The sequence below is a fragment of the Callithrix jacchus genome, chromosome 12 (genome assembly GCF_049354715.1).
Source record: "Callithrix jacchus isolate 240 chromosome 12, calJac240_pri, whole genome shotgun sequence".
Lineage (NCBI taxonomy): Eukaryota > Metazoa > Chordata > Mammalia > Primates > Cebidae > Callithrix > Callithrix jacchus.
Genome location: NC_133513.1, coordinates 79,653,289 through 79,679,757, shown reverse-complemented (window position 1 = coordinate 79,679,757; position 26,469 = coordinate 79,653,289). Strand labels below are relative to the sequence as shown.

Below are 26,469 nucleotides of genomic sequence, written 5' to 3'. Positions count from 1 at the left end.
GGTATTGGTCTGAGACAGAGCCTGGAGAATGGTAGGGAGGGTGGCCAGCGGGGAGACTAGGGGGAGGTGGCCAGATCTAAGGCCTCAGGGTCTTAGGAAATGTTTTGGATTTTATGTTGGCTCATCATATTTTATGTTGGTTCAGCTATAATGAGTTTTTGACAACCATCGGAGGGCTTTAAGGGACACAGCTGTTTAACTCTTTCAAAATAGATGATTCTGGCAGTTCTAAACAGAATGGATTTTAGGAAGATACCTTAGTCTGTTCAGGCTGCAGTAACAAAATATCATAGACTGGGTGAGTTATGGCATTCTGGTTGCTGGAAGTCCAAGCCGAAGGTGCAGGCTGATTTGTTATCTAGTGAGGGCCGATTTCCCGGTTCATAAATAGCGCTTTCTCCCTGTGTTCTCACATTTCAGAAGGGTGACCCACTTCTCTATGGTCTGTTTTATAAGGGCACTAATTCAGACCTGAGGATCCTGCCTTTATGGTCTAATCACTGGTGATTAGGTTTCAACATGAATTTGAGGGGAAGGAGACATGAGCATTCAAACCATAGCAGGAGGCAAGAGTGGTGTTAAGGACATCAGGTAGAAAGAAGGTCACTGTGAATGTTCAGGTGAGATAGAGTGTTGAGAAATCGATGACATTTCAGAATGACTGATTTAACATATGGGGGGGGTGCTAATAAGCAAGTCTAAACAGACTGCAAAAAATTAATGAAAAATGGACACATTTAATTTTAGATAGCTATGTGATACTACAAGACTTTTTGTTTTACTTTACTAACTAATATAGTCATTAAGTAGATTTTGAAAGGGAGCTGAAATGGAATAGGATGTTGGCTCAGCTGTAAACACTGGAAATTGAGATGTCTGACACTATGGGATGCAGTTTCCTGAATATTTTTGTTTTGTTTATATCTCAGCTTTAACTCTCCGAACCTCACTTTTCCCAACGGTAAAATAAAGATCATATCCATGCTTTGCCGGGTGGACACAGAGCTTGGCATATAAAAGAACTTTGGCAAAACAATTGCTGTTGATAATACCACTCCTGGGGAAATACCTCAGTCTAAACTTTGTTTTCAGTCGTGTGGTTGTTGGCTCTAAACAAAATTATTTCATTTTTCAACCTTTTATATTAAGAAAAAAATGATGCCCGCATGCAGTGGTTCACGCCTGTAATCCCAGCACTTTGGAAGGAGGAGACAGGCAGATCACTAGGTCAGGAGTTTGAGAACAACCTGGCCAATATGATGAAACCCTATCTCTACTAAAAATGCAAAAATTAGCTGGATGTGGTGACAGGTGCCCAGGGAGATGCCATCTCAGGGAAAAAAGAAAAAAGAAAAGATTATTCTGATGTACATTCTTAGTGCTATTCCATGGCCTTTCCAGTTTTTTTATGTCACCTATTTCTCTGATTCATAAGAAAGTGGTATCTTTTTCTTCCTTTTGCTGGTGAGGAAGCTAATTTCCAAGGAAACTAATTGAGATGGCGAGGGTTACCAGTTAAGCCTTTGTTAAAGGTAAAACTAACATCTATATAAAGATACAGCTTAGTGATGCATTGTCTGTCATTCATGTTTTACAGCTGGAATCACTAATCAGAGACCTGAATCATTACTCTTCCATGACTGCTTCAGAGATTTGAGTCTCTCAATTCTGTGTTAGTTACACATGCCCTCTCTTGTTTATTGCCTCTTAGTTTTGAATTGTTGCTTAGTTCCACTGCATCGTGTCAAGGCCTGTTTATCTCTAAAAGCTAATAGCTTCCAGAAAGAGCTAGGAGACAAGAGCTGAGCACTGAAAGAGTTGTGTATGTCTTCCTACTGTGGATTAGTTGAAAGGAACAACTCATGGGAAAACAAATGAACTTTTTCCAGTATTTTAGTTTTACTTTCCAGTATAGTAATTTTTTTCACCACTTTTCATTCATTTATTTATTTATTTAGAGACAGGTCTTACTCTGTCACCCAGGCTGGAGTGCAGTGGCACAGTCATAAATCACTGTATCCTCTAACTCCCAGGCTCCAGTGATCCTCCCACTGCAGCCTCCAGAGTGGCTGGAACTACAGGCGCATGCCACCATGCTTGTCTAATTTTTTTTAGAGGCAGGGTTGCGTCATGTTGTCCAGGCTGGTCTCAAACTCCTGGGCTCAAGTGATCCACCTGCCTTAGCCTCCCAAAGTTCTGGGATTATAGGCGTGAGCCTGACCTTTCTTTAGAATTTTAGATCATTTTACCAAATGCCAAAAACACTGTAGTATTGGTAGTATTTAGTCAAGTTCTGAGCAGTTTTTTTTAAAATAGAGAATTTTAAAAAGCTTAATAAAACACTAGCATGTACTGGACATAATCTGCTATTCTAGTAAGTCTTAATATTTATCTATAAAATGTTAACACTTTTATTCATATTTCCTTATAATCAAATTGAACAGATTCATTTTTCTTTTCTCTCAGAAAAAGTAGTAATGAGCCTAGTGCTTTAACACTTGGGAGAAAAATAGATAAATGTGACCAAACACAAGTCTCTGAGATGATAGTCATTGCCAAGTGTGCACAGATGGAAAACTGGCGTCTTTTGAATGTAGAAGGAGAGGTGTATCCCATGTGAGGGGAGCAGCATTGTGATTTTGAAAATTATACCATGCATTCTCTTGTTGATATCTGCTTAATTTCTAGCAATATCTCATTAACATTTCTTTTGTGAGTTTTTTTAAAAATGCATCTTGAACTTTTTAACCTTTAAGTAATTAAGAATTCTAAATGTGTGTAATTCTTTGATTAAGGAAGTGAATGCCCAGAAGTGCATACAATTTCTTTAAACACTTTTATAGTCTGTTAAAGTTTGTTGTAGGAAATCCTTGTTTAACATTATACATTAAAGACATTCTAAGCTTAATTTCTAAAATATTAAATGCCAAAGAGTAGAAAATTCTTAAAAATAACCACTTCCAACTTGTCACCTTATTGTTAACATTGACAGTTTCACATGGAAATTGTCAAATTTCAGTTTTCTTTGATTCTTTAGGTCAAATAGTAAATGTGACTGAACCTTCAATATTTTAATTAAAACAATTTTTAAGTATTTATCTTTCCTCATCTTTTATTTTTTCATAGACCTCATTCTTAGATAATTCTGAAATCACTTCCATTGATACTCACATATGACTCAGTTTTGAAATATGGAAAGAGTTATTGGGGTGGTGTTTGTGTGTATGTGTGTGTACCTTCTGTGTTCTATAAAATAATCAGACAAAGCAATTTTAAGATAGTAATCTTTAGCAAAAGCAGTACTTTTATTAATTTTATTTTTCTTCCTCTAAAGAGTTCAGCAGATCTAGACTTGAAAGTTTTGGCTGACTTAGGTGTTTCTTGTATAGTTCAAGTGAAATTGCAAATAATTTCTGTTCACTTGAGCAGCATGGCTAAGGAAAGCGTTTTATTTGAAAGAAAGGTGACCATTATGTCTTACAATGTAAATTTTACTTTTATATTTCCTTTTCAGTATTCTCGGCAAAGCCATTTATGGGCTGGTATTCATCTCTAGTATTGTCCCTCTTTATATTATTTAATTGTGTTTTTTATTTTACTTGAAATTAGCGGCATATAGTTTCCAAAGACAGCTTTATACTGAATAAATTCATGTCTCCAGAGGTGGCATATGCAGCTTGTCTAAGAGAAAATAAGCAAAGATGGCTTCCATCGTAAATAATTCTGACCCAGTTTCTTAAATATAAGTAGAGACCAGCACCCAAATTCTACTCATGAAGTCTAAGTGCCTGGGCTGTGCAGATGTGGATGAAATGCCAATATAGTTGTATGGGTTTTTTTAAAATTAATTTTTAATCATACAAGGGACATAGATTTGTTTCTTTTGTTAAAATAGAACATACACATGAAGCCAGTTCTCCTCTGGCTACCACACCTCAGTAGGCATACCCATCCTGCATAAAACTAGAACTACACTGTATGATTACAGTGATTGAATGGCCAAGATCCTAAAAGGAAAATCTGAACTCCTCATGGTTAAGAAAGAGGAGACCCACAGTGTAACCCACATGATTCTGGCCTGCGGTACTATGAGAGAGAGGTAGAGAGGGAAAGAATGTTCTTGTTCAAGAATACACCAAACTGCAATGAGGTTAAGTTGTACAAACTTAAGTGGAATTTTATATTGGGAGACATTATCTAACTCAGTATACATGTATATGTATATAGAAAAATACATACCTACATGTATTTATCAAATAATTTTTTTAGAACCTAACAAAAACTATTTCTAGTTCTTGCTTATATTTTTGTTCATCCACATAACCTATACATTTGATTCCTACTATTTGTGCCTACTACATGGTAGGAATTTTTCAGACATTATTTCTAATGTAGTTATCCCTATTTTACTTCTTAGGAAGTTGAGATTCGGAGAAGTAAATAGTGCATCCCAAGTTGCAGTACTAGTCAGGGAATGGGATGGGGTTGAATGCTGTTGTTCCTTAGGTTCTTTTTTGGCATCATGTTGCCTCAAAGGATCAGCTTCTGGGATGTAGAAATAAAATTGTTTAGTGTCCTTGACTTATTAAATGGCATAAAAGTTTTAAATTCTCATTCTAATGTCCTTCTAATTTTCTAAAGATCTGTCTTTGATGACAGAGAAGATACTCTCTAAATGTTTAACCACAGATACTAAGTGGGTTCTGACCAGAGTGGGCTCCACTTGTATGTCTAACAGTGAACGTCAACTCAGGTGGAAGGCCTCATGAAGCCTAATTAATAGCAATATAGGCCGGTTTAAACTCTTTTGGCCAGTTAGTATATTTTTTAGAAAGTACCACACAAGGTTATTCTCAAAATCTTTGTCTAAATCTGGTATTAGCCATAGTTACAACATTCTGGTTTCAAGCTCTCAAGTCGTTTTTTGGGTTTGTTTTTATTGAGTCATTGAAAAATTAAAGTAAATCAATCTACAGAATTTCTTAACTGAGAATATGCCCTGTTTTTCCCTTTTTCTAGGTCTATTATCAGCAGAAGATTTTTCTGCATAGTTGGCACGCTGTACCTGTATCGGTGTATTACAATGTATGTAACTACACTCCCAGTACCCGGTATGCATTTCAACTGTTCTCCGAAGGTAAACTATTCCTTGCTGTAATTTCCCTTTCTGTTTGTTTCTCGTTTTGACCTGGGGTCCTTTGACTGAGGTTGCAGGGAAAAATTTTTCAGAATACAGTTGAGTCCCTCCTCCATCTAAGAATATTACTAAACGATGTGGCTAAGGGGCCCCACCCTTCCCAGAATCTCTAAGCCCTGCCAGTACCTCCCAACTGGGGAAATATATGGTCTAGTTTGTGTGTTGGAAGCAGTTAAGCTTTGTGTGGGGATGTAGTTCCTTGGTTTCCTGCCAAACTTTTAAAATATCACTCATTTCTTTGACACTCATCCAGAAGCTTTTATATGCTTCCTCTCTCTCTTTGGAGGGAAAGCTCAATTTCAAGTGATATTTTTTCCATTTTCCTTCTTTCTATTAATCCCTATATCAGAGCCAGGAAGAAAAATGTATTCTTATCTCCTTGTAGTCCTCTACCAAGCCAAATAAGATCACTGTCCTCTGGGGTAATATATGGCCTTACTGATTTTCTCTAGTATCATGGAAGTCTTTTTTAAAATGAACTTTACTTCTCTCTTATTATTTCTACCTTTGCATCATATTCACATGACACTCTTTATCTCCTAACCTTTACCTTGAAAGAATTTTTAACTAGGGTGATTGTTGGAACTCTATAAAATAATTAGCAGTAGATTTTATTGTTAAAATATTTATGTACATGAGAGCTCTTTAATGCACTTTTTTAAAAAAAGGCTAATTTCTCTCCTTGATTTTTGGTGGGAGAAAATATAACATACTCTGATGTATTTGAGATAATTTTTTTGCATTTTGCCTGTGTGGGTGAAACAGCGAAACACTTTCAGTCTCATTGATTTATACTTTTGTTCCTCTGAAAAGAGATGTTTTCTCTAATAGAACCTTTGGAAAGAGAGCTAAATAATTCGCTCTGGATTTTTAATTTGATCATAAGAAATTTTGAATCTCTTTCATTTGTATGTCCCTTGTGGCCCCCTTCTTTCCTAGACTTACATATGTGCCTACAGAGATAGCTCATTTCTTACTTAACTTTTTCCTTTTTTTTCTTTTGCTACACACTATTTCCTCACCTCCAGAAAAGCTGTCATACAAAAGGAATGTTCTCAACATTCCATTCTTCTGTATCAGCCATCCTGCCTCCCTGTACTCTTTCTTGCAGTTTCTTTCACCCTTTCAAAGAAGCCAGCTTCACATCTTTTTTATTGTCTATGAAAGCTCTCAAGCATTCACCTGTTGCTCCTGGGTTATAGAGAATATCTTGTTGTCATTGAAAATCCAAGGATGTGGACTGTTTCTGGCAGGCTGGCTTGATAAGTAGCCTGTTCTCAGCAGTAAACTGACAGTTTAGGATGTTCACCTAAGTTTAATTCAATTCCTTAAAAAGTTTGTGCACTGGGAAATTTTGCTCCCAAGGGCTAGGTAGATGTGGATTCTAGCCAAGCACATGTTGGAGATGGATCCATGTAGTCTTTCTCCCTACTCTGGTTCTAAACTTGTTTCTTTTTGAGGACCACTGTAACTCCACCAGTTGCTGGCAAGCCCATACTTGGTTAGCCATTGGTTCTTACAGTGTCAGCTTGAGTCATCAGCATATCTCACCAATATTCCGTGCCTAAGAATAGCTTGTGGGTTTTCTTTGTAAACACAGAAGTAGCAGCAGAACTATGCACAAAAACCAAACTCAAATGTATTGCTCATTTTTTGTGTTGCCAGAAATCCTAACTAGGGCCATCATTCTATGAGGTATTCTGAAAACTAGAATCTTGAACAGTAGGAGGTGAAATATTAGCACAATTTAGAAAAAATTATTAGCTAAAACTCATTAAATCCGATTACTTATTTTGTAGAATAGGACACTTGGAAGAAAGGATTTAGAATACACTTTTTTCTTCTGAAAATTTTCAAATGTATCCCAGCTGGTATAAGGAATTCCCATAAACCCAACAGTCAGATTCAGTAATTATCAAGATTTGTGACATTTGTTACCTCTTATTTAAAACAACTCCCAGATAGTGTCATTTCATCTCCACATACCTTAGTATGTATCTCAAAACTGTGGACATTTTAGTACAAAACCATAATGCTACTGGTGTACAATAATATTAATAGTAATTCTGTGATATCAGCAACTACAAGTTGATGGAATATCCTGATTGTCTTAAAATGCTTTTCCTTTCTTTACAGTTAGTTTGTATAAATTAGGGTCCAAAGTGTTTATATTACATTGACTTGTTCTGGCTTTTACGTCTATAATTCTAGAACAGTCCTTTTTTCCTTTCCTCACTCAGCGAGTAGCCTGTAGACATTAGATTAGTTGTCCTATAGAATATCCTACCTTCTGGATTTATCTGTTTGTTTCTTTGTGATGTCAAGTGACTTGTGTCTCTCTTCTCTGTTTCCTCTGAATAGAAAGTTGGCTCTGCAGACTTAATTAGATTAAATTTTAACTTATTAACAGAACACTTCCAAAGTGGAACAGAAAGATTTCTGAAACTAGACACAAGAATTGGGAGAGGCCTTGAAGGCTTGGTGCTGCCTCTTGGATGGCAGATCAAGCTTAAGAAATTCAGTGGTCAGGCAAGGGCTAGAATCCTCCACTGAGGGGAAGCATCTGAAGGGAGAAAAGGGTAACTGGAGAGAAGCCTCAGAGGACAGCTTTGCCTACTTTAGAATCATACCTAGGGCTAAGGGACTCAGAATTGAGAGGAACCTTATTAAAAGTCACTCAGGCCAGAGTTCTGCTTGATGTCTGAACGTCGTCACTGAATCTTCGATTTCTCTCTCAAACATTGTACAGAGAGGGAACTTATTGCCCCTGTAAAAATACAAACTTACCTAACAGTAAAAAGAACACTGAAGTCAGGGTTAACACAATCTTACACAACCACTTACTAGCTTTGGGCAAGTCATTTAACTTTTCAGAGCCTCAGTTCCCTCCCTAATTGGCAAAGCAGAGCTAATGATGCTTTTTGAAATCTGTCTTAAGGAGTTGTAGGTGTGAAAGGAGACAATTTCTAGGGGCTCTGTCAGTGTAACATGCTATACAGAAGTAAGAAGAGGACTTGGTATTGTCATCATGCTTCAGCCCCTAGACTCTTATTCATCCAGTGAGAACTGATGTAGCAAATGTGCATTAAGGACCTGCTGTGTTTTGAGTGCTAGAGTATGAGGCATGAGGAGGGTAGATATAGTCCTTACCTTTGTGGAAAACACCTTAAAATCTGCTAGTTTAAACTTGTACCTTATGTGATAAATGTGTAAAATGCTGTAATAAGGGCCTCGAGCTAAGCTACTGGCCTTAAAGATGGATGGAAAGGACGAAACAGACTTGAGCAATATTTAAGAGACCAAATCGACACAACTTGATAATAGATTTCATGCAGGGAATGAGACTGGGGAAGGATTTCAAGGACTGGATTTTACCACTGGTATAGTGACATGGCGTAGAGAAAAAGAGAGTCAATGACTCGGATTAAACACAGTTTAAGGTATCTGTGAGATAGCTAATTGGTGGTATCCAGGATAGTTAGCCATATAGTCTAAAGCTGAGGGTAATATCAAGGCTGGAAAACAAATATTTGTGAATCATCATTCTGGATGGTGGTTAAAGCTGTGGATATGGATGAAAAGGCCTAGAGACAGGATATAAAAAACACAATGCTTCCAGAATTGGATATTTCATGATTTGAGACACCAGTTGAGGCCTGTCACTTAGTGCTTACTCTGACAGTTACTCAGTCATCACTAAATTGCAAGGGAGGAGAGTTGAGCTTTAGATTATGACTTCCTATTTAACATAGTCATGTGAACTTAAGCTTAGTTTTACCATGCCATTAAAACCCACAATTAGTGTACTTAATGCTTCCCTTAATGCCAGTACTCAAAATGTGCAGCTTCTAAGAAAAATATTCCAACAAGTATGCAGTAGTGATTATAAAAATTGATCTTATTGTCCATTCACTTGATAGCAGTATACCCTTCACAGAATGTAATAGCTCAGAGAAATAATCATTCTGTGAAATGATCAAATTGTGAGGAAAAGTAGCCTCCCCATAAATGTTTCTGCAACAATTGTAAGCCACTGGGAAAAGGAAGTGAAAAGGGAAGTAGATGTGTTCAGTTTCTAGATTACAAATTTCTTGTGTATCCCATGGTGGTTGGTGTACATGTTCATGGCTTGCACTGAAGGCTGCCAAGTTTTTGACACCTTGATTAGCCCATGTTACTCTCATTATAGCTCCAAAGACTGGGTGTTCCATCCTGAAAACAACCTCTTCTCATCTTAATTACAACTGTTTATGATCTTTGCTTTTTTTTTTTTAGAAAATGGGCAGAATATTTGAGAATTCTTTGGTGTTCTAAGCTTCCTGTCAGTTTTTTTCTGTTTTAGCAAACTCCTTAAAAAAAAAAAAATAGGCAGCCTAATGCTAATAGAAGAGAAAAAATAACTTACACTGTTTTCGACTCTCATTTTAATAATCAGATGAGTTAATTTAATAGTGACTAAACAGTAAAATGAGATGCATGTTTGGGCATGTTTTGTGGTCTCCATGGTAACCTTAGATTTGAAGATTTTTTGAGAAGAGAGAGATTACGTTACTGCAGGGACACTCAGCTGGCTAATGCATTAATCTGACATGGAGTTTTCAGTGAAATGACTCTCTTGAACTTGAAAAACATTTTTTTAAATAAGTTTTGCCTCTGATATAAATGAACACAGCTCACTTTTGGAAAGGCTTATGTCTGGGTGGCATCTGAGGTTGATCACACAGTAGAACAGTATAATAATACAAGTGCAATGGCAGAACAACTTTTATACTCTTCTCAGCTTGTCTGCAGTGCACAGATTAGAAAGAAGAAAGCACCTCCTTTGACTTGCTGCTGAGCCGTGATGCCACAGCCATCAGCTTAACAGGTCCCTATGCTGGCACAAGTTCAGTCTTGTAAGGCAAAAGACTCATTGCTCTTTAGGATGTTATGACCTTCTTCAGTTCTTTCTTACTTTCCTGGGTAGCAGTTAGAGTATTCCAAGTACCCTCTACACTGACAAAGTTTGATATTCTGGTTAGATTCTGCTGACCTTATCAATATTTCAGGATATGGCTTGTGCTCCATGACCAGAATAACTTCCTGCCATCCTGGTGGATGGTGTGCAGCTTAAATTGTCAGTGCTTGATTTTGCATAATTTTCTGCTTTGTTCCCAGTTTCTAATTGTCAGTAAAATTTTCCTTTTGTCTGTTCTCAGTTCTTGTTTCCTATTTCTTGCATATACTTTCCAGTAACTTTCCCATCCTAAATCTGTTCTTTGCTTTACCTTTTCTCTCATTGCTGCTATTCTCTTCCTTTTTCAGTGATTAAAGATAGCAGTGTACTAAATCATTTCTCTCTGTCACTTAAAAAAGAGATTATGTTTTCATTTTAAAGAAACTATACATTCATTATACATAAATTGAAAGAATACAAGAAGAGGAAGATTTTAAAAACCACTCATGGCCCTATCTACTATTAAAAATTCAGTGTATTAGTTTTGTATATGTGCATTTTTTACATAACTCTGATGGTGCTATCTATGAATTTATTATTCATGTCTCCTTATATTTAGCATTTGATATATGAATTTTTACATTGTTTTATAAAATCTAGCTTTTCTAAAGGCTTTCTTAATAAAAGGAAGACACCGCTTTCCCAGACTGTGAGACAGGCAGATTGTTGATGTGATTTCATTTAATAGTAAGGAAGGTTGCTTATTTCCTAAGCAAATGTTTCTAGAGAACCTACCCTATGTGGACATACTGATAAATTTTGAGGACACACAAGAATGTATAAGACAAGCATCTTCTCCCTCTGGGCATCCAGAAGCTGTGACAGAGACAGAGACAGAGACAGAGACAGACACATAACCTCCAGATGACCCTCTGACTCGCTGTTGTAGACTTGTGGAGCCAGTTGCCATGGATGCACAGATGCCAGAGGCACTTCTGCTGGGAGATGTCAGAGATACCAGAGGTACCTCTGCTGACCTGTGGATATGCCTCTGAGCCCGGTCTTAAAGGAGAAATAGGAGTTTGCCAAGTGGAAATGGAGGGAGGAAGGGTTTTTCAGGTGGAAGAAACAACAGGTATGGGAGGGAATTGGGGAATAAGGTGAAGTTAGATGTATCTGGACATAGGATCCTATGGGCCAAGTGGCCAGAGATGACTCCAGACAGGCAGTCAAACTTGTGGGCAGATTTTAAAGGGGCTTGACACCCAACTAAGGAGTTGCATTGCAGCTCTGTCTGTAGGCAGCAGGAAGCCAGGAAAAGTTTTAGCAGGGGCATTATTTGATCACATTTGTCTTTAGAAACATCTCTCTCTAGTGATAGAGATAGTAGGGTGTTTGGGAGGGAAGGAGGGAAGTAGACTTAAATAGTGTCAAATTATATGCACCCATTTTGTGCCAGATATGATTTTAAACATTTTGTTTTAATTTAATTCTTATAATGGTGAGTGGGAGAAAATTGCAGCTGGTTCAGAGTTATGTGACCAGCCTAATATCTCATAGGTACTAAGTGGCAAAGGCAAGAAGACTAGCCAAGTCTCTGTTCTTGGTATTCATGTGAGGGAGACAGATGATGCTTCTGTATGGTTTTCTGAATTAGATGTGAGGAAGGCCTAGACCAGGGCAGAGCAGGACATGTTTAGGAGGCATTGCGAAGCTGAGAAGGATGATCCAAATGGCAGAAGCCATCTGGTATGAAGAGGTAACCAGAGTCAGAAAGCATTCACTGGGGAAATCTAAAGAGCCTTAGAGCTTACCATATGTGACTGTAAATAACTAATATATAGTTACTAATAATACAACTGAGAGAAATTTCAGAAATAGAAAATCACTGTTTTGCAACCACTATGGTAATAATTCAAGGATTATAATTTAGAATCATCAATGGTTGGTAAGGCCCTTGTGTGAAAGATTGGCAATCATAATATTTACATAATTTTTAAAAATCACGATTGCTTATTAATTATAAAGGGGAAAAATATGTATTTAGTGGAGAAAAATGGTAGACACTCCCTTAGTCAAGTGATCAACCCAGAAGAAGGACAAATGACATCAGGTGCTTCTGAATGTGATACACCAAGAAGGATACCGCATCATCTCAGGAATATTCCTGCCAACAATGTTTAATTTGGATTTAAGCAGAAGGCAACGTTCAGATAAAACCAAATCAAGCAATATTCTATAAAGGACCTGGATTGGACTCTTCAGTGTCATGAGAAAAAAAAAAGACTGAGAAATTATAGTAGACTAAAGAAATCAGGGCATGACAAATAACTTCAATATGTATTCTCTGATAATTAATGAGCCTAAATGAAGTGTCTACAGGTGTTCACTTGATACTTTTTCACATTTATAATTTTTCAAAATAAAAAGCCAAGGCCAATATTTTTGTTGTTGTTGTTTGGCAAGTCTCACTTCCTGACCAGGTAGGCTGAAGGATCCTCCAACGCTTAAAGCAGCTGTGATTTTGTTAAAGGGAAATCTTGCCTGACTGAAATGCTGGATTTCTTTGACAAATAAAAATATGGATAGTAGAAATCCGTAGCTGACCTTTATTTAAGATTTTATGAAGCCTCTGGTAAGTCTCCTCATTAGAGACTACAAAAAAAAATTTTAAATGTTTTTGTGGAGGAAGAGAAGGCTGGTGGGAGATAAGTGTTTTATTGTTGATAATTGCTTAGAGACAGCCCCTACCCCCAAAACAAGCCTGCTTAGTATAGGAATTGATGGGTACATCTGAGAATGGAGAAATGCAGACAGCCAGATTCTTCACAGCTGAGTAAAAAGAAAAAGTATTTTTAAAAGTTACATGTATGAATTCTAAGAGGAGTGAAATCTCTTATACTTTAGATCAGTTGTGGTGGGCATAATTGTGGGTAAAAACCACATCTGTCCAGGAGTGGAATGATTACCATATGTATAGAGAACACACATAAGTCTCTTGAGTGATCAAGAGATGGCTACCAGTGAGCGTCCTACAGGGATTTATATTGAGGGAGAATCATCCAGATTTCACTTGCTGGCTGTTAGGCATTCAGATCTCCCTTAAGAACCCCCCCCAAAAGATTGACCTAACTTGGATTATTAAGTAATGCTGCCTTAAATTTGTATAACACTTTATATTTTAGCAATCTTATAAACACTGTCTTGCTTTGGTAGGTAGAGGTTGAGGATGAGGAAGTGTTCTTGCCATTTTATAGGTGAGAAAACTGAGGCTAGGATGGTAAAATGGTTTGTCTAGAGCCACCTCTCTGTTAGCCCAAAACTACAGTTTGACATTGGATTCATGCTTATTGTTGTTCCTATAAAAGTGAGCTTGGAGACTAGTACAGCACAATGTGCAGCAAGGAAAGTTAAAATCAATTGAGAATGCCTTGTTTAAGAAGACAGAAGGCAGAAAATGTGCAATTTGTTTGTGACAGAGTTACACAGAAATTACTTTTATAGGCCAGATGCTGTGGCTTACGCCTGTAATCTAGCTCTTTGGGAGGCCGAGGCGGGTGGATTGCCTGAGCTCAGGAGTTTTTGTCCAGCCTGGTCAAAACGATGAAACCCCGTGTATATTAAAATACAGAAAATTAGCTGGGCATGGAGGCATGCACCTGTAATCCCAGGTACTCGGGAGGCTGAGGCAGGAGAATTGCTTGAACCTGGGAGGTGGAAGTTGCAGTGAATCAAGATGGTGCCATTGCACTCCAGCCTTGGCAAGAGAGTGAGACTGCATCTCAAAAAAAAAAAAAAAAAATACATAAATGACTTTTATAGAGACGGGTGTAGTTTGATTTAAATAAAAACTATGCTTACAAAAAATAGTAGGTAGTGAATAGTGAATAAATGTCGTTTTAGCAATAAATAACATGTAAAATTGATTAAATTTTATTAGAACAACAAGAAGAACTATAAAAAGTAAACTTGGAAATATTGTTCAGCCTTGGGCATTGTCCTTGTCGTTTGGAAAGGTGTTTGCAACAATAGTAGGCTTTTTCTAGGGATGTAAAGGCAAGATAGTTTAGCCCAGAGGTAAGACATTTGGGCTCTGATCCCAACTGAGTCACGCTGTATGACCTCATGCACTGGTCGGTAAGCCACTCTGTTAAATGGGCATAGTAACATCTGCACTAACCAACTGACCAACTTGAGAGGCTACAGTGAGATAATGGATGGGAAAACACTGCTAAAAGGTTGGAATCTCTGTACAAACAGAAGATATTATTTTATTTTGTAAAACTACCTTACAACTCCTGTTTTTTTTTTTTTTTTGCCAATCAGTTTGAGCTTATAAGGTTGCTCAGGTTAGCCTTGAACTCATGACCTCGCCTTCGCAAGCGCCACGACCTCCGGCCGGAGCCCCTTTGGACCCCACAACTCCTGTTTTTACTGATCATCAGTAAAATAAGGCAGGAGAAATTTTAAGAGGCAGCTTTGAGGCTTATTACTGCTTTGAAATCTAAAGCATTCATTATACTTTCAAACACTTTATCTTCCTGGTGCGGACTACAAAATGAAGCTAAAGGACATTTTATAACTTACATTAATTCTGCTGCTTGATCCCTTTATCAGATCTGGTCTCTGAGTGTTTAAGAGCAGCATTTTTGGCATTTCATGGGTGAAATGAATTTTCTGTTCATCAGCACATGGTGTTAGCATTGAAGAATACTTGGGGAAACCTGTTTTTTCATAACCAAAGGCTCACTGGTCCTAAGTGTCAAGGTTAGGAGGGCTGTTACATGCCAGTTGAAATTTGGGAAGTGGCATAGTTTTGCTGTTTTAGGCCACTTGGGAAGTTGAGGAGAACTCAGTGTGTAATTTATGTTTCTCAGTTGCAGGCTGTTGAAGATGCAGACTGATGTGGATTCTACCAATCCTCCTCCTGACCCTGTTGCTTGATTTCTGTATTGGATTTGGTCTTTGGTCTGAGTATTTAAGAGCAGCCTTCTTGGCATTTTGTGAATGATAATGAATTTTCTGTTCTGGAGGAAGACAGGTCTTTGGGAACAAAAACAGAAGAATTTGTCTTAATAGGTAGATGGAAGGAAGGAAAGTAGGAAAGGAAGGAAGCGAGGAGGTAGGGAGGGGAAAAGGAAGAAAGGAAGGAAAGGGAGGGAAGGAGGGGTACGTTGAGAAATGTCTGGCTATTCATGGTAGTTGGAATAGAATATTACTTCTGCAAAGTACCTAGGCTGCTGAAGGAAAACTTCCTTTATATGTATCAAGTTCCTGGTTTATCTAAGCCTGTGAGGGCCTAGCTGTACACAGGCAGCATATAGTTTTGCAAACAGCACATTTAAAGAGTCAGAGGACTTGGATTCCAGTCTCAGCTCCAACACTGGAGGCCTACAACAGATACGGCCTGCCTTGCTGAATGGGTTGCTCTAAGCTGCAGCATTAGTGAGGGTTAATGATTATTTTAAAACTCATTTCTACTCCTTAGTACTCAATTTCAGCTCTTCAACAAAGCTATACCAAAGCCACCAAAGCTATGAAAGCCGTTGATTTCTGCAGCATTATTTGATGGGTTTTAGTTCCAAGTTACCCCCTTCCTCCTAGTAGGGGACTGAAGTGCAGTCAATGCCTCCGCTCTGCAAATGTAGTTAGAAAAATCCAATGCTCTAGGCCATCTGCAAACTGAAAGATGGCAAACAGACTGTCATCAGTACGTTGTGTCAGTGCTCAAAAAATACTGGGGAAGCCTGTGTCTTTCATAACCAAAGGCTCACTGGTTCTAAATGTTCTTGATGGTGGTTCTCATTCCGAAGCCTTTCCCTCTTCCATCTGATTTTTCTTTCTATGGTTTGGTATTGTGTAAGTGACTTGGCCAATTTACCTAATTTCTTGATAGTTCATTAGAATTTGAAGAATATTGATCTGTTTTTACCAGTTATTGGTTTTCTGTGACCTTGGGGAACTATAATGCACATAGTGGTACAGATATGAGACTTTCTTGTCACAGCTTTGTAGTATCCACTGAAAGCTTTTATGTCTCCCTTAAATTATCTCTGCTTTCAAAAATAAACATTCAAAAGCTACTGATAGGCAAGGTTTCAATTCCAGTTATAATGGAGTAAGCATACTCCATTCGTTCATACTTAATGCAGCCAAAAAACACTGGGAAGAATATATGGATCAGCTATTTGAGGAATGAAAAGCAAATGGTAGCAGGCAGATGGAGGAAGGAAACCAAAATGCAAGGTGTGACAGATCCAGTCCAGGGTTTTCTGTTTCATTTTGTTCTTTTCTTTCTCTTTTTTTCTTTTTTTGCCCCACTCACATCTCCTGCCTGGACTCAAAGGCAGTGCACATCCCAGAACTGCCCTCTGGGTGCAGACAGAGCTCTAAGGGAATTCCTCTCTTTCTGGCCAAAGGAGAGGAAGGGAAGCCACACCAGGACAGAGACTGGGAGAAATCCTACCAATTTCTATGCTAACCCTGTTAACATTTAATAGGTTACATTCTAGACTTTTTCTATGCATCATTTTTCTTTAAACACAGTTATACCAAACAGTATGTTTCCTGGGTTTTTTTTTCTCTCAATAGAGGAATATGTTTACAATCTAAACTTACTATGCAGTCACTGTAAACTTATTTTTAAATAATTTGTTAAGCAGCTGTAGCCTGGTTCAGGGCTTCTCAAATCTTAGTGTGCATTTAAATTGCCATAGATTCTCGTTCACTCGTCTAGCTCTGGACCTGAGAGTGCGTTTACAGCAGGCTTCCCGTCTTGCCAGTACTGCCCCTGACAGACCAGGTTTTTGAATAGTTATTTAACAGTTCCCATTTAGGTTGTTTCCAGTTTGTTGCCTTTTTGTTTTTTTTAGAGACAAGGTCTCACTCTGTTGCCAGGCTGGAGTGCGGTGGTATGATTTTAGCTCACTGTAACCTTGAACTCCTCCTGCCTCAGCCTCCCAAGTAGCTGGGAGTAAAGAAAGGCACATGCCACCACACCTGGCTTACTTTTAAATTTTTTGTAGAGAGAGAGTCTCGCTGTGTTGCCCAGGCTGGTCTCAAACTCCAGGCTTCAATGACCCTCCCAAAGTGTTGAGATTATAGAAACAAGACTCCTGCTAAGCCTGTTGCTTTTGTAATTAGTGTTACAGTGGGATATGTTTGCACGTAGAGTATTTCTTCATATTTGATATCATTTCTTTGGGGTAGACTCCTAGAAGCAGTGTAACTGGGTCAGAGGTTATGACTTTAAATGGCTGGTAAACTATTGATAATTATTTTCTCAGAAGCTTTGCCAATGATAATATATATATTCTTCCCAAATTCTAGAAGAAGAAATTGAGGCTTAGAATGTTTCAGCTGTATGAGGTGACACAGCAAATCATTCAAAGAGCTGTGACTTTATCCCTACGTATCTGTTTCATGGCCTGTTCTTCCCTGCACTGCTTAGGAGACAGCCACTGCTTCCCCCTCATCCCCTCCATTTAAACAAGACTCACTGTCCTTTTACTTGCCTCACCTTTAGCTCACTCTTTTTTCTTTTTCTTTTTTTTTTTTTTTTTGAGATGGAGTTTCGCTCTTGTTACCCAGGCTGGAGTGCAATGGCGCAATCTCGGCTCACCACAACCTCCGCCTCCTGGGTTCAGGCAATTCTCCTACCTCAGCCTCCTGAGTAGCTGGGATTACAGGCACGTGCCACCATGCCCAGCTAATTTTTTGTATTTTTAGTAGAGACGGGGTTTCACCATGTTGACCAGGATGGTCTCGATCTGTTGACCTCGTGATCCACCCGCCTCGGCCTCCCAAAGTGCTGGGATTACAGGCTTGAGCCACAGCACGTGGCCTCTTTATTCTTTTAAGATTTGCTAATTCAACATGAGAAAACGAGCTCTCTGTTATGTAAATTTTTATTTCTATTTGATTGACAGAGTTTTTGCCCCTATCTGGTCACATCCTTTGTCCTTTGATAAATTTTGTTTCCTAAGTTGGTCTTATTTTACTTAATTTTTTTGTGCTGGGTAAAGAATACAGATACTGACTTGTTTCTGCTGCAATCGTTTTGTGATTTTTCTTGTATTTTGCTTTTTTAAAACATAATTTAAACTTTTGTCTTTTTCTATTTCCCACTAAGCTTCAAGGGGCTTTCCCTTTGCAGGAGTTTGATAAACATAGGAAGATATTTTTAAAAGGAAGTTTAGGGGCTACCTGTAAGAAATACAGCATTAAATTTTTGCTGTTTTCCTCAGTGCCATGTTAACTTCCTAATTTCTCCCTTCTGCCCAAACACATAGTTTCTCCCCAAAGATTTTCTTGCTCAAATTAGAGGAAAAATTACAGGTGAATGCTGCCGTGAGAATGTGATTTATCATTTTTAAGACACGGAGTTTTAGAAGGACATTATGAAATAATATAAAATGAGGAAATACCCATGCTTTTTTTGCCATAATTTTCTTCTATATCTTATCCATTGTTAAAACAGAACTAGACTAAACTTTTAAGTTGAAACTTTAAAAAAAATTTTATTGTGTTTATACAGGCATGCAATTTAAAAAATAAAATGGTTCTATACAACTTGATGTGCAAAACAGTAGTCTCCTGGTCCTGACTCCAGCAGCACCTTTTCCTGTTCTCCTTCAGCTCTTTTAGCTGAACCGAACCTTATGGTATTTAACTCCATGTCTGTCACTCCTTTTTTTCATAGTTTTTAATATGTTTACTCTCATGTCTCTACATGATATGAGATATTGGTACTCTGTAATTTTTGAATATAGGCATTCTCTGTTACTAACTTCTGCTGTAGAAGGCAAGGCTTTAGTGTCCTGTGACTCCTCCCTCATGATCCCTACCCCCCCAAACCCCATCACCACTATACACTTTCAGACTTCCTATCCTGTCTTTGCTGTGCAGTTCTTTGTCCTTTGTTTAGCTCAATATGCAGTGTTTACATTATTACAGTTCCATAAATGCTATTTATGGCCAAGTCATGTAGTTTCCCATAATTACTTTCCTTATCTGCACAATATTTTGTTCCCCGTAGAGTTAGTCTTGGTTTTTTGCTTTAGTAGTTTTCTTTGTACTTGCTCACCCCGAAGTTATGAAACTCCTCTCGAGATAGCCAGAGGCATTGGGTATTCTGTTGGTTTCATCTCCATGATGACATCTCTCCAGAGCATTCTGGCTCTTTGCTTTCCAGACCAAACTTATGAGTTTCTGCACAGTCCTTCATCTCTCCTTCCTTGGCAACCTAGTGACTCCTGTTTCTTCTTTTCTCCATGTTTACTCCCTTGCTTTGGAGACTGTATTCTCTGTGATTCCTGGAAAAAAGTATATAAGTTGTAAATATTTTTAAATCGTGTATGTATGAAAAAGGTTTTAATTTATCCTTTAGTTTATGCTTAGTGGTAATATGACTGGGTATAAAATTCTAAGTGGGAAATTATTTTCCCATATGATTTAAAGGCATTTTCTCAAAGCTTTCTGTTTTTCAGTGTTGCTTTTGAGAAGTCTTATTCTGATGATCCTTTATATAAAGCTTGTTTTTGATCTCTGGAGATTTTAGAGTCTCTTCTTAGTCCCCATATGCTGAAATCCCATGACAGTGAGCATTGATATGTAGGTCTGTTTTCTTCCATTAAGTTGGGCATTCAGTGATCTCTTTGGATTTGGAAATTTATATTTTCTGTATGGTGTCATCAACCTGCCATTCTTTTTTTTTATCTTTTAATTTTCCACGCTTCACTGATATATCATCCTTCCATCCTTAATCAGAAGTCTTGATAATTTTTTTTTTTAGACAGTTTTGCTCTTGTTACCCAGGCTGGAGTGCAGTGGTGCAATCTCGGCTCACTGTAACCTCCTTCTCCCGGGTTCAAGCAATTCTCCTGCCTCAGCCTCCTCAGTAGCTGGGATTATAGGTACCAGCCACTGTGCCTGGTTAATTTTCATAATTTTAGTAGAGACGAGGTTTCATCATGTTGGCCAGGCTGGTCTCAAACTCCTGACGTCAGGTGATCCACCCACGTTGGCCTCCCAAAGTGCTGAGATTACAGGCATAAGCCACTGTGCCAGGCCTTGATAATTTTTAAAAAGGAAATTGTAATAAAACATGCTTCCCAAAGCTGTATTCTTATCAGTTCAATATTGAAAAGGGATCATGATAATTAAATTGGCCAACCAGAATGTAAAAGAGTACTGACAAGCATAAAATATAGGCAGTCACACATTTTACTTGACAGAGCAAATAAAGGTTGCAATGAATGAGTCATTCAAGCCATTTATTACTCTGGTGTTCAGTCCAGACTTGTGTCATAGATAGTTAAATTAATTTATCATCTGAAAAATCCAATGCTACCCACATAATTTAAGAAGATTAAAGGCACGTCCCTTGTTTCAGTATGGTCCCTGAACATCCACATACCAAAAATATTCATATGTTTGACTACCCCAGCCTTCCGCTGCTTTAGCCAAGTTAGTAGGACAGTTGTCTTCTAGGCCAACCATGGTAAAAATACATCTTTAAATTTTTCCTAGACTATAGATTTAAATTTTCTTTTCCCCAAATGATAGTTATACTAAAGCAATTAGTCAGATAGAAGTAGTGTTTCTCTATCATTGTAATTTTTTAAAAACTGGGTACTGACATGTGTTTTAAAAAGTGCTAACTTTGAAAAGTTCTGAAGCCACATGATTCATCTGTAGGACCTTCCCCCTACACCCCCCACAAAGGCTGCTCTTAGAATTGTAAATGTTGAGTGGGCAGACTTCATGGTGGGGATTTTATGTGTCTTAATGTAAGCTTAATTCTGGATATGAATAGTAATCTTAGCACACTTTCATGTGGGCTTGTAGTGAATCTTCTTTTTTTTCTGCCAGCTTTTTGGAGACTGGGAAGCCCAGCTGCGGAGAATAATGAAACTCATTGCTGGAGGTGGCTTGTCTATCACTGGCTCTCACAACATGTGTGGGGACTATCTGTACAGCGGACACACGGTCATGCTAACACTTACCTACTTATTTATCAAAGAGTGTAAGTCTAAAACAGACCTCCATTATTATTTCCTCACCTGCCATTTTTCATGCTCGCTGGTGTTCTGGTAAAGCATGTTTTCTGGAAAATCTGCTGAAGCAAGACTGGAGGCTTCAGGAGAGTTGCAGCTTCATCTCAGTGCCGTGCACCTGGCACCCAGGGAAATACGTGGAAGGACAGAACTGGTCTTCCTGAGGAGAAGGTGTCCTGGAGTGTCAGCTGTACTACTAGGGTGGAGGCAGTTCCAAGTACAGCCTGCAGGGTGTGTTATGAGCCAGTTATACAGCTGCTGTAAAGAGCCAAATGGAAATCTCAAAGGGACACAGAAATCCAGGATCAAGCCTGACTGGGTGATGGTAGATCATGTATTGATGCAGCAGCCATTTTATCAGCACTTGGCACTATGCCACATGCCTGAGGGTACAGTAATGGGTGAGACTCATCCCTGTCCTCAGTAAGACCATAGGCTCAGGACTGAGGCAGATATTAAATGGGAAATTTCCCTTAAGAAATGTACTTAAAAATATCTTATTGTGAAATTATAAAATATCATAGATACCACATATATGGCTCAGATTTAATATATATTAGCATTTTTTATATTTAATTCAGATAACCCTTTTAGAAAGGAAATGAAATGTTAGTATAATTAAAGTGGCAGGTACTTCAAGGCATTTATAAAGAGATCAACAGATAACAAGTTGGATTGTGGGGTGCAGAAAACAGGTGGTAGACTGGGCTAAAGCCCAGTTTTGTTCTTGAAAAACTAAGATAAGGAAGTATAGGCAGAGAAGAGAAATGTGCTTCAGGGCACAGATAGAAAAGAGAGATTAGATATTCCTATGCTTATACTTACTATGTGAGCAGATATAGTGAATTCTAGCAAGGTCTATTAAGAATTTTCAGGGTATAATCTAGCCCTTGTAATGGGATGCAGCTGGATGTGGACCATGAGAACCACATAGACCAGATGTCAGCAACCGTGGGGGAGGGATTCCTGGCTCCTGCTGTCTGATACCTGAAATTCTTTAATGGGGTCAAGGCTTTTCCATCTTGACAATAAGGCAATGTGTCATATTGAGAGGTAGAGGCCTTGATACTATCACTTACTAGCTTTATGACCCTGGGAAGAAACTTTAACCTTTCTAAGTCTTAGTTTCCTCGTCTTTAGGATAAGATATTCACATCTACTTCATGGGATGGGAAAAAGTTTACAAAAATTAAAATAGATGGCATGTATGAATACTGATAGAGTCACATGGAGATTGAATGGTAGCCGCTACCTGTTTTTGTATTGTCAAGGTATCAAATACAAATATTACTAGAATATTCCTACCTTGACTGCTCCATTTAAAATTGCGAACTGCCCTTCACTCCCTATACTTCTGATCTCCCCTTATCCAGCTCAACTTTCTTATTTTTCCACAGCCTTTTAACACATAACATAATGTGTAAATTACTCAGTTATTATAAATATTGTCTCTTATCTCTTTTCCCCACTAGGAAGTGATCTCCCCACAAAGGCACACTCCTTGCCTTTTTTGTTCATTGATCCAGGTACCTAGAGCATTGCTTGTCCTTGGCATGTAAGAGGCTTCAGCGAATATCGGTTAAATGAAAGACTGGTTCTTGGACCCCTTAAGAATCTAGTAAAAGCCTGAACCTCCCCTGCTGGTGTGGAGAGGGTAGATCATATTCAAACAACATTTTGCCTAACATTGCAGAGCCTCTGAATCCCACAGTTGAGAATGTAAGATAGAAAGGCCTGCACTGATAGAGATTTTGTTGTTTTTCTCAGGTGATTTCTCAAATAGGGGGCAGGCAAGTATTTATCTGACACCATTCTACCTTTGAGAAGGCACTTGAACTAGAATTCCCAGGCATCTGGATGCTTTTTGCTTGTATTTGAGAAATGAAAATCTCAGAGACTTTCAGATTAGTATATGGTTGCAGAACTTGGAAAGCAGTACAGTTAAATCAATTATGACTGCTTAGTCCTATGAACCAAAAGGTATTGATTTTTATATAAAGCATCAACCCCAAATTAGCTAGAGGTAAATTTAAATGTCAATGGATGGTTTTTTAAAATGAAGCATGATGGATTAGCCTGTCCTTATTTGATTAGACTCATCTTTTAAACTCTGTTTATGATTATATGAATCAAGAACCAAATATGAATTACTATTACTAGTATAATAACATTATAAAAAGCTGTTTCTGTTCTAAACTTGGTTACAGTTAAATGAAAGCCCTTAGATTCACTAGATCTGTTTTCAAAAGGAAAGACTCAAGGTAATTGGATTCAGAAGTAGTAGCAGAAGCATCGTTGGGTGCCCTTAATGTCATTTGAATAATGGGACTAACGTGAATTTCTTCGCCTTTCAGATTCCCCTCGACGTCTCTGGTGGTATCACTGGATTTGCTGGCTTCTCAGCGTAGTTGGAATCTTCTGTATTCTCTTAGCGCATGACCACTACACTGTGGACGTGGTGGTGGCATATTACATCACCACGAGACTCTTCTGGTGGTATCACACTATGGCCAATCAGCAAGTGAGTTTCCCCCTTTTTGATTTTAGCTTCTATTGCTTCTGGCTTGGTGTTGCTGGCTTGGGCAGTGTGCAAAGAATACATGGATGTCTTAAGTTTCTCTTTCTTAAGAGGTAATAACTAAGATTGTATTGTCTTGTGACATCTATCCTCTTCAGAATAAAGAATAAAAAGTTTATTAATATAATGATTGAAGGAATTACTTCTGTCTAGAACAAGTATCACACTTTCACTGTCCATGAAAAACGAAAAATATTTTCTAAGCCTGTGTCCCTCCTTGCTTGATACACTTTCCTACCCTCTTCTCCACCCTGAGCCCATCACAAGCTTAATACTTAACATTTAACTTAAGTATTAACATTTTTAGCATAGAAGAGGAATACCTTAAAAGCTAATTGAGACAAGAGATGAGTGAGACATAAGTTCTCCTTGCTGTCCCCGAATTGGGGTGTTTTTTTACTGAGATGTGGCTCAGTTTGTAGCTGAGTGTGGAACATTGTATGGTGATGAGAGAGAGAAGCTGAGATATGTGGGTGGATGTAGGGCAGGTCTGGGGTCCTTTGGGAATTTAAGCATGGCAAATATTTGAACTAAAAGTGAAAGATTGTGAGAAAAGTGTGTATGTTTCTTTGTTATCCTAGGTGCTAAAGGAAGCTTCCCAGATGAACCTCCTGGCCAGGGTGTGGTGGTACAGGCCATTTCAGTACTTTGAAAAGAATGTCCAAGGAATTGTACCTCGATCTTACCATTGGCCTTTTCCCTGGCCGGTAGTCCACCTCAGTAGGCAAGTTAAATACAGCCGGTTGGTGAATGACACATAACAACTGTACAAAGTGGGGAAAAGACGAATTGTCCGAAGTGCTAAGAACTCCATGAGAGAAGATGCCATAAAATAAACACCTCCCTAATCCTATTATCTTTCAATTGTTACCTAGACTTAACCTATTGAGTTACCTGGTCAGCACTGTGATCTTTTTTTCTCTCCAAAGGACCTGCGTTGGACAACAATAAAGAAAAATTTAACCTATCATGCACTGTACACATTTCCTGTTCATAAGTTTGGGATTTACATAACCCGCAACCACCATGTTCCTTTGTATATGATGCAGCAGCATAAATGTAAGCTTTTATATCATAAGTTCTGGTCTTTCCAGTCACATCTGGAAATAAAGCGTATTATTTTCTTGGGAAAACATACTTTTCATATCTCTTGCCCCAAAGATTGGGCTGTAAGCCATTTTCTAGCAAATGTCTCTATGAAGGTTTCTAAGTACCTGAATGGGGTTTGATTCTGAAATCTTTCTACCTGTTGCACCGATATTCAAATAATGATAGACACAGAAAGGTTTGGTAACTTTGGGTTTTGTAAAATCACAGACAGTGTTTCAAAAAGTGCAAAAAAAAAAAAGATTCTGTTATAAAGTGATTTTCTAAGTATTTCCTAACTTTATTTTTCAAAATGATGTTATGAAAACCAAATTTAAAGATTTTTAACATGTCAGAGAGAAGAGAGTTAAAATTTAAAAATGCATCTTGGGAGAGAAATTTGTCTATGTTTCTAGTGCCTTTCTTGTCTTGATTGTATGGTCAGTAGGCAATCTTAAATGTTTTTATTTAAAATAAAGTATTCCATGAAAATATAAATGTATGTATACACTACTAAATTTTGCATTTATAGCTAAATTAAATCAGATGACTGCTTAATGTTTCAAAATTGAAATGACTTAAATAATGAGGTTGTTAATTAGAATCAGAGCCTGTTCACATATTGTGATCAGGTAGAATGACATGTACCATTTAAATTATTTTACCGTCTATTTGGTAGTTTGATTTTTAACTACTCAGTGAAAACAGCCATGAATATCTTTTTTTTAAAGAGAGTTTTGAAAATGATCACTTACCTAAAACTTGAAAGCGATGAATCAATTATCCATACTCTCATGACAGTTTTGTTGGTGAACAACAAATAAAGAGATCTATTTCTTTAAAAGATATTTGTGCAGAAACTGCATGTAACTCTAAGTTTTACTCCTAACATACGTATGTTTGGGGAAGTATTCTATTCTATACTTGCCAATGTGGAGAACAAAATAGTTTTTTAAGAATGAAGAAGTATATATATCCATTCTGTATTTTACGTGCAGCAAAATTATCTTCCGTAGGATTTTTTTGTGTATTCACAAGGTGATATTTGTATTGTAAAACAATAATGGTGAAGGAAATAAAAAGGCTTTTAAAATTTTGTTTGTTTTAAATCTTTGTAAAGTTATTATTCCAGAGAGTATACTGGTATCTTACAGCTTACCTAGACCATAAGTTAATCAAAATGCACTTTTTAATAAAAACTGTTACTTAAAATAAATGGCTGTTATTTCTACTGTGTTCACATTCTTCACAGAAGTCATAAATGAAGCCATTAAAGCAAGATAGAAAGTCAGTTTCAGAATTTCTTCATGGAGTGTGTCTGACATGGTACTTTTATTATCTGGATTCTTTTCCTTGGGATTCCTTAAAATACATTCTAATCTTTAGTAAATGCTACAGAGTTTTTTAATATATGAAAGAGTCACATATAAGTTAAATTCAAACTTTAGACTGATGTTTACTAACATTTTGAATTCTCTAATTCTCAACCAAGTCGGGTTTCTGTTTCCTATAACTGGCAGTAATATAGCTTCTCTAGTGTAGATGGAAAGGAAAAGTAAATCCAAAGTGAGAAATAGAATGATAGTACTTTGATAACCAGTGGTAATGGAAAAGA

General features: G+C 37.7%; 1 protein-coding gene across 9 annotated transcripts in view; it reads left to right on the top strand.

Annotated features, from left to right (window-relative positions):
- Positions 1 to 26,070, top strand: part of SGMS1 (sphingomyelin synthase 1) — a 334,608-nt gene extending 308,538 nt beyond the window's left edge. For all 9 annotated transcript variants that reach the window (XM_054243062.2, XM_078345958.1, XM_078345961.1 and 6 more), the window contains 4 exons: positions 5,020 to 5,137; positions 21,006 to 21,159; positions 23,545 to 23,711; positions 24,350 to 26,070. In XM_054243062.2, the coding sequence (XP_054099037.1) occupies positions 5,020 to 5,137; positions 21,006 to 21,159; positions 23,545 to 23,711; positions 24,350 to 24,529 (619 nt within the window). In that variant the 3' untranslated portion in view covers positions 24,530 to 26,070. The remainder of the gene's footprint in view (positions 1 to 5,019; positions 5,138 to 21,005; positions 21,160 to 23,544; positions 23,712 to 24,349) is intronic.
- The last annotated feature ends 399 nt before the right edge of the window (positions 26,071 to 26,469 follow it).